The sequence below is a fragment of the Lipotes vexillifer genome, unplaced genomic scaffold, assembly GCF_000442215.2.
Source record: "Lipotes vexillifer unplaced genomic scaffold, Lipotes_vexillifer_v1.1 scaffold426, whole genome shotgun sequence".
Taxonomy (NCBI): Eukaryota; Metazoa; Chordata; class Mammalia; order Artiodactyla; family Lipotidae; genus Lipotes; species Lipotes vexillifer.
Genome location: NW_006779491.1, coordinates 1,853,148 through 1,861,350, shown reverse-complemented (window position 1 = coordinate 1,861,350; position 8,203 = coordinate 1,853,148). Strand labels below are relative to the sequence as shown.

At 50.7% G+C, this 8,203-nt stretch overlaps 1 protein-coding gene across 2 annotated transcripts in view; it reads left to right on the top strand.

Moving 5' to 3' along the window:
* ITGAL (integrin subunit alpha L) overlaps nt 1–8,203 on the top strand; it is a 45,505-nt gene that overhangs the window by 27,846 nt on the left and 9,456 nt on the right. Inside the window, exons 18-25 of one of the 2 annotated variants that reach the window (XM_007452729.1) lie at nt 274–363; nt 2,738–2,791; nt 2,887–2,957; nt 3,305–3,446; nt 5,350–5,460; nt 5,867–5,946; nt 6,062–6,148; nt 7,578–7,653. In XM_007452729.1, the coding sequence (XP_007452791.1) occupies nt 274–363; nt 2,738–2,791; nt 2,887–2,957; nt 3,305–3,446; nt 5,350–5,460; nt 5,867–5,946; nt 6,062–6,148; nt 7,578–7,653 (711 nt within the window). Of the gene's footprint in view, nt 1–273; nt 364–2,734; nt 2,792–2,886; nt 2,958–3,304; nt 3,447–5,349; nt 5,461–5,866; nt 5,947–6,061; nt 6,149–7,577; nt 7,654–8,203 lie in introns of both variants that reach the window. The other variant, XM_007452728.1, reaches the window with a different exon arrangement.

The following is an 8,203-nucleotide window of genomic DNA, read 5'->3' as shown; positions in this document are numbered from 1 at the left end:
CCCAAAAAAAAAAAAAAAAAAAAAAAGTGCCGTGGTTGATGACTGATGTCTGCCTTGGGATTGGGGCTGAGGGATGAACACTCATACTGAGAAGCAAGCTGGGCATATTATAAACACCTGCTGTATAGTAAACATACTTCCACTCCTGGTAAAGTCTCAGACAACTAGCTACTGGAATTTCATCCTTTATAAAGTTTCGACAAGTTGTGCCTTTAACTGGAAGTGTGGTAAAGGTTAAACTCATTACATAGGGTGTATTCTTATTGCCCTCAGGTGTGCACTCAAGACCTCATCTCTCCCATCAATGTCTCCCTAAATTACTCTCTCTGGGAGGAAGAAGGGACACCGAGGGACCAAAGGGCGGTAAGAAGAGATCAGCTGGAGAAACTGATAGGAAATAAGGGAGAATAGAAATTCAATTTGGCAGGACTGTATTACATTGACTTCAAGCAATAGAAACGAAATATGCTTACTTAAGCAGAAAGTAGTCTATGGGAGTTTGTATTTAAGAGAAATTTGGAAAACTGGGATTGGGAAGATGGAGGACCAGGGTGGGTGGAGGCTCTGGGGGCTCTCAAGAGGAAGAAATAATGGATTGACTTCCCAGGGCATGGCCCCTTCCGTGCGTCCCTCTGTGCATCAGCTTCAGACCTCATTAGGCTTCTAACCTGGGCGAATACTAACAGATGCAAATTACAGGGAGAGAACACCAGAAAGCCTAGGACCATCCCTTATCTGTGGAAGGACAGGGTATCCTAATTAGCCTTCTCACCCAAGGGTATTCCGTTGAGGGCAGGTAGTTCCCTCAAAGCCTAATTGGGGTGCCCTTGTTATGTAAAAGAAGAGGAAAACACACTCTATCCTAGTCTCCTGGATCACACGCTCCCTACCCAGTGCCAAAAACCTAATTTCCTCTTCTGAAATCCTTGACACTCAGCTGGTGGTTTGGCTTCTGTCGGAAGGCAGCGGGGTCTGATGGAAAGAACCTGGGCCTGGAAGCCTGAAGATGTAGATATTTTTTCCTAGCCCTGAAGATGGAGATTTTTTTTTTTTCTGACACAAGCAGGTCTGTCTTTCTTTGGGACTGTTTCTGCATCTCTGCAATGAGTCGCAGCATTCTGAGGCCCCTTTCAGAGCCGGAGCTCGGTGACTTGATAAGCACACTCCTTCTTGTGGTTTTTGGCAGCTTGCACTGAGTGCCCTGCCCCGCAACCTGCCACCCACTCAGGATGTATAGGAACAACCAGCAGTTTCTCCCATCGGCACTAACTAAAAAATAAAATAAAAAAGTCAAATTGTGTGGTGCAGCAACTCAGGCTTAAAAAGAGACCTGGGAATTCCCTGGTGGTCCAGTGGTTAGGACTCCAAGCTTTCACTACAAGGGGCACAAATTCGATCCCTGTTTGGGGAGCTAAAATCCTGCAAGGTGTGTCGCCCGGCCAAAAATAATAATAATAATAAACGAATTAAAGGCTAATTTTAAAAATAGAGAAAAAAAAAAGAGAGAGAGAGAGACCCGAGGTCACAGTTGTCAAAAAGTCTTCCTGGGGGAAGTGTCATTGGTTCCGGATCTCGCAGAATGAGTAGATTTTGGGTAGGTTGAGAGAGAAGAGGCACGATTTTAAGTTCGGGGGAAATGGGGAGGTGGGCTTAGCTTCTGGCAGGAGGCCCTGGATGCCCCTTTGGGGACGGGCTGTGGTCTGGTGGGTGGTGGGAAATCTGCGTGGGAATGTTGGGGTGGCTGCGAGCAGTCAGCAGAAGCTGCCAGGAGCCCCGCCCTTAGGGGAGGGCCTGGAGGCTGCTTGGCAGATGGCCTGGGAGTGGAGGATGCTGGAGTCTCTCGAGAACATACAGCTGATCACCCATAAAACAATCCTGTGTCACCATTACCCTCAACTGCCTAATATGGCTTTTGCAAGGCTGGGGGGAATCTGGACCCTGCTTCCCTCTCCTGCCCCTCCTGACACGCGGCACTCCCGCCAGTCTGAGCATCTTCCTGCTCCTTACACGGGCACAATCTCTCTGGCCTTGGCCTTCACGTAAACTGTTCTTTCTTCGTCTCTTTCCATTCTCTTCACCTGGCTCCCTCCTCCTCACCTTGTGGATTTCAGTTGCGATGCCATCCCTTCAGGAAGCTTCCCTGATCTCCAAGCATGGGATAGGATCCCCTCCTACATCCTCTAAACATACCCTGTACTTGTCCCATCCTCACACTTGAGGATGCCAGGCCGTTTCTCCCACCAGCCTGGGAGGACGGGCAGTGTGTCTCTTTTGATCTCTGGTGGGGGGGTCTGGCCCGGAGCAGAAATTCTGGAAATGTTGAAAAAACTGGCCTTGATCTGATAAGAGATGGAGAGCTGGGGTTCACAGAGGAAAACCACAGGAGGAGCTAGTCCCAGGCAGGCGAGTCTAGAGGCTGCGCGGCCAGGTGTTGCTCCCAGCAGAGGCTGGGAGAACCTGGGGGAGCTGCTGGGTCAAGGCCCAGATCTCGTGGCCAGGACAGGAAGTGGACACCCTGAGCCCCCCTCAAGGAACTGCCACCAGAGGAGTGTGGCACAGACAGCCTTGGGCTGAGTCGGGAGGTTGGGGCCTGCCCCGGGGAGGCATTGGCTCCTGAGGGGGCCCCGACCACAGCCAGCGCAGCTGAGCGCCAAGCTCTGAGCCCCTCCAGCCCTCCTCCATCAGTTCTGCTGCCTCAACTATTCTCTCCTGTCCCCCGCGCCCCCGTGCTCAGCAGGGCAAGGACATCCAGCCCATCCTGAGACCCTCACCACGCTCGGAGACCAAGGAGGTAAGAGGGGAAGAGGGGCAGACAAAGAGGCCAAGGTCCAGTCCTCCTAGGTGTGGGGATCTGAGCCTCCTTGTCCTTTCTTCTTGGCCTTTCAGATCCCTTTTGAGAAGAACTGCGGAGAGGACAAGAAATGTGAGGCTGACCTGGGGCTGACCTCCACTGCAAGGTCTGTAAGGCCTCCTATTTCACTCGATGTTTTCCTGAGGCAGCTCCTGTGTATAAAAAGAACATAGGACTTCAGGTCGGAAGAGCCCCACGGCCACCGGAAGAGCCCCACGGCCACTGACTCCGTTTGTCGTCTGGGCCTTAGTTTCCCCCTCTGAGAAATGCTGGTGCCTTGCAGCTCTCCTATCAGGAATAGATGAGATCGCAAAACTTAAAGCCTGTGCATAGGAGCTTATTTTTGTGTATTTCTTTTTTCTGGCCTACCAGATCCCTCAGTTCTGAAAGTCCCCACCTCTGATCCTGCTTCCTTTGTTGGCCCCCATAACCTTGCCCTGATCCTCCCCCCAGATCCAGAGTCCTGCATCTGACCCCCTCCGCCAGCCTCTCTGTGGGGCTGACACTGAGTAACTCGGGAGAAGACGCTTACTGGGTCCACCTCAGCCTGAGCTTCCCTCGGGGACTCTCCTTCCGCAAAGTGGAGACACTCAAGGTGAGCGAGAGGGTGGGGTCTGCCCGCAGACCACATGCCAGGCTTGTCCTGCCTCTTGGAGCCCCAGGCGGTCAGGACAGCCTGAAGATGTGGGCGGAGGTCTTCGGACCACCTCTGGGTTCTCAGCCTGATGGCCACCCTCGAGCTGTGTGAGCTGAGATACAAGGTTCATCCTCTGTGAGCCTCGGATTCGAGACCAAGAAATGAGGCTGGGGACATCACAGGGTTAGAGGGTCGCATGAAATGGAGAGTGTGACAGAGGCTCATGGACCTGGTGACCAAGAAGGTGTGCACAGGTTCAGGGAGACTGAGCTAACTTCCTCCTAAAGGTGACCAACTTGTCTTTGAGGGATGGCCTGGGTTGTTTTATTATTTTATTTATTTTTTCTTCTAATTTTATTGAGATATAATTGACATACAGCACTGTATAAGTGGAAGGTGTACAGCATAATGATTTGACTTACATACATCATGAAATGATCATCACAATAAGTTTAATGCATATGCATCATCTCGTATGGATACAAAATTAAAGAAACAGAAAAAACATTTTTGTGTGTGATGAGAACTAGGATTTACTCTCTTGAGCTGGGTTATTTTAAGTACAACTTTTATTTTTTAAATTATTATTACAAAAGTAATACATGATCACCGCAGAAACTTGGAAATTACAGAGAAGTTTAAAGAAGACAAACACCCGGACTTATACAACCCACAATTATGACTTTTAATATTTTGGTGTTTATCCTTCTGTTTACCTATACACATAGGTATAAATTATTGATACATTGTATATTTATTCTATATTTTAACTAATTGGCATTTTGCTCTCCATATGGTTATTTTTCCTCCATGTTTTGTTTGGTTTTTTTTTGTTTTGTTTTGTTTTGCGGTACGTGGGCCCTCACTGTTGTGGCCTCTCCCGTTGCGGAGCACAGGCTCCGGACGCGCAGGCTCAGCGGCCATGGCTCACGGGCCCAGCCGCTCCGTGGCATGTGGGATCTTCCCGGACCGGGGCACGAACCCGTGTCCCCTGCATCAGCAGGCGGACTGTCAACCACTGCGCCACCAGGGAAGCCCCTCCTCCATGTTTTTAAAAAATTTTTTGAATTTTGAAATAAAAAAAAAAGACATTGAGCCATACAATATTTGTCTTTTTGTGTCTGTCTTACATCACTTAGCAAGATGTTCTTCACCTTAGCATTATGTTTTTGAGGTTCATCCCTGTGATAGCAGGTATGAATTTCATTCCTTTTTAAGGCTAATATTCCATCACATGGATATACCACATTTTGCTTATCCGTTCATCTGTTGATGGATCCTTGAATTATTCTTATACGGCAACATTAAATGCTTTCTTAAGGGGTATCTAGTAGAGTGATTGAGAACTTGAGATCTGGGGTCAAACAGACCTGTATTCAAGTTCCTACCAGATCCCTGCCGGGTTACCCAGTTGTGAGACTGGGGGGAAGTCTCTCCACTGCTCTGAGCCTCTATTTCCTTATCTAATTTTCTTCCCAATCTGAACTGAAATCTGTCGCTTCCAGACGGTGATGAAGATGAAGGGTTTTGTCCTCTTTAGCCCAGGATCAAGTTCATTTTGTAAATGGTTGCTGAATGTGTGGATGTAGCAGCATTTTCACTCTCTCCTGTGATTGTACCATGATTCACTGAACCATTCCCACCTCTTTGGATTGTTTGATCACTTCCAGTTTTTCCCTGTGATAAACAGGATTGCAGTGAACATCTTTGTACTGAACCCCTGGCTGTACCCCTGACTCTTCGGCCCCACCTTTCTGCAAATGTGCCCTGGCCTCGGGGAGGGGGCCTGAGGGTTGGTGGCCTCTGGGGAACCCTTAGCCTTGCCCACTAAAACGCTCCTTCTCTCTCTTCTCACCCCCAGCCCCACAGCCAGATACCTGTGAGCTGCGAGGAGCTTCCCGAGGAGACCAAGCTTCAGAGCAGGGCCCTCTCTTGCAACGTGAGCTCTCCCATCTTCAAAGCAGGCAGCTTGGTGAGTGCTTCCAGCCCCCAGGAGTCAAGCAGCCAAGGGGCTGTAAGCTCAGGAGGGGAGGGAGCTCCTAGCTCTGGGGAAGGTGAAGGTGATTGGAAAGGCAGGGCTTATCCCTACCCCAAGAGAATGTGTGCAGAGGTGTCCTGTGTCGTGTTTGAGAGCCTGGACTTTGGAATCAGAGAAACCCAGGGTTAGGTCATTCATTCTGTGACCTTACACACATGACTTAACCACTCAGAACCTCAGTATCCTCATCTCTACAATGGGGATAAAACACCCAGCCCAGGGCTTGAGATAAGCTGTCATTGTGACTATGGCAGTGGGGGCATGGGGGCTGTGAGGGGCTAAGGTGGCCCCCTGAGGGCCAGGCGCCTTCCTTCTTCATTCCCCTCTCCTGCCCTGACAGGTTGATATCCAGGTGATGTTTCATACACTGCTGAACGGCTCCTGGGGGGACTTTGTTGAGGTGCACGCCAATGTGAGCTGGTGAGCAGGCCCCAGGCAGGCCCCTGCCAGCATCTCCTCCCACCCTGGCCTCAGACTGTCACACAGTCCTGGCCAAACTGTCTCCTAACACTGCCCTCTACCTTGCCCCCTGCAGCAACAATGAGGACTCAGGCCTCCTGGAGGACAACTCGGCCACCACCAGCATCCCAGTCATGTACCCCATCAACATCCTCACCAAGGAGTGAGTCCTGAGTGGCCGTCCCCCCTCTCCTCCCACCTCAGCCTCCCCACCCAGGGCCCCAGCCTTCCTCCCAGGGCTACCGATCTCTGAGTCAGATCGATACTTACTGGCAGAAGAAAATGTGACTGAATGCTGACCTGATGTGAGCTTCTGCTCCAGCTGCACTGCGCAGCTGAGGGCTTCGCCTGGAGCTTTCGACACCTCGTGAGGCACCTTGCCTCTCTCTGATTTACTGATGAACAACGAGGCTCAGAGAAGGGAGGAATCTGCCCAGAGTAGTACAGCTAGGAAGTACGGACACCAGGATCTGAACTTAAGTCTTTCTGACTCCAAACTCCAGCCAAGCCCTTGAACATTTCCAGCCATGCTAGATTCCCTCTTCCCCGGGGCCAAGAGTGCTGGAAGAGATAGAAAAGTTTTCACAATGACTCTTGCCCACAGAGAGTTTATGGTCAGGTTGGAGAACCCAAACACACAGAATGAGTGTCTCAGAATGCTGTGGCAGGAAGGACCCATGGGGATCACTAGTTGGGTTTTCTCATTTACAGAAAAGAGGATGAAGCTAGAAAAGGGAAGTGGCATTTTTAAGTGGACTCAGTGAGATAAGGGCGCGACCATGTCTGAGCCGGGGTCCCCGGTGCTTTTGAACATAAATGCCAAACACAATATTGTCTGAGGTGTGATATGAAATTAGAGCCAGGAAAGATGATGTGAGTTGGAGGAGACCTGAAAGGAGTCATGCAGAACAGGGGCTTGAACTGGGGTCTGGAGGATGAGGAGGTTCAGATAAGGGCTAGGAAGTAAGGCAGCCGTTCTCATCAGAGAGACTAGCAAAGGGAAAGGCATGGGGGCGGCAAACAGTGGGGCAGATCCGGGGAGCAGGGGGTGGGCAGGCCCAGAGGATGGTAGGTATCTGTGGGGAGCAGTGGGCAGGCAGACTCGGAAGCGGGCAGGTCTGGATGTGGGGGAGCTTTGGACCTGACCCTTGGGGACAGCAGGGAGCCATTGATGGATTCGGAGGAGGAGCGTGGCAGGATCAGAGAGTGATATTAGGAAGGTCATTAGACAGATGGGGTGGGAGAGCGAGCCAGAGGCTGGTGCACTTCTCAAGGAGATGAGCAGTGGGGCCCAAGGACAGTGGAGGCTCCGGCGAGGTGGCATCTAGTGGGGAGAACACAGCTCCAAAAGCCATCCACTTGTGTTCCAGTCCTTGTCCCCCACTGCAGGACTTTGGGCAAGACTGACCCCTTCGGTGAACCCTAGTTTCCAAAGGGCAAGAGCAGAGCGGTGTCAGGATGACATGAGATCGTGCCTGCGCCGTCTCTAGCACGGTGGCTGGCAACTCCGAGGCTTCCCCTGGCCCGGGGCCCCCTGGGTGACTGGGTGGCTGTCTTCTCCAGCTTCTTCAGCTGCTCCTCTCTCTCCACAGCCAGGAAAACTCCACGCTCTATATCAGTTTCACCCCCAAGGGTCCCAAGATCCACCATGTCAAGCACATCTACCAGGTATGAACCTCAGTGTGAAAGGGTCCTTAGAGGTTTTACGTTCAGCCCCATCCTGAGGACCAAGGATGCAGAGACCAACTAGACTCAATCCCACCCTCAACGGGCCCAGCCCTCCACCTCGTTCCGTGATCCTTTCCCTGAAATGCTCCCAGTGGCGCATACTCACCGGCTCCTTTCCAACTCTGGATAAATTATTTCTGGAATCACAGAACTTGAGAGCCAGAAGGGCTCTGAGAGAGAACCTAGTTTTGGGGTTGTTGTCGTTTTAATTTATTTTATTGAAGGATAGTTGATTTACGGTGTCGTGGGGTGTTTTTTGTTTTTTGAAGTAGAAAGTTCTCATTTATTTTAGGATTCAATTATGTAGACATTTGATCTCCTAATTGCGTTCTCAGTTAGGTACAGAATCAGATTCATGTTTTCCGGAGAGAACCTAGTTTGGTTTTTTTTTGCTGCACTGTGAGGCTTTTGGGATCTTAGTTCCCCAACCAGGGATCGAACTCGGGCCAGCAGTGAAAGTGCCAAGTCCTAACCACTGGACTGCCAGGGC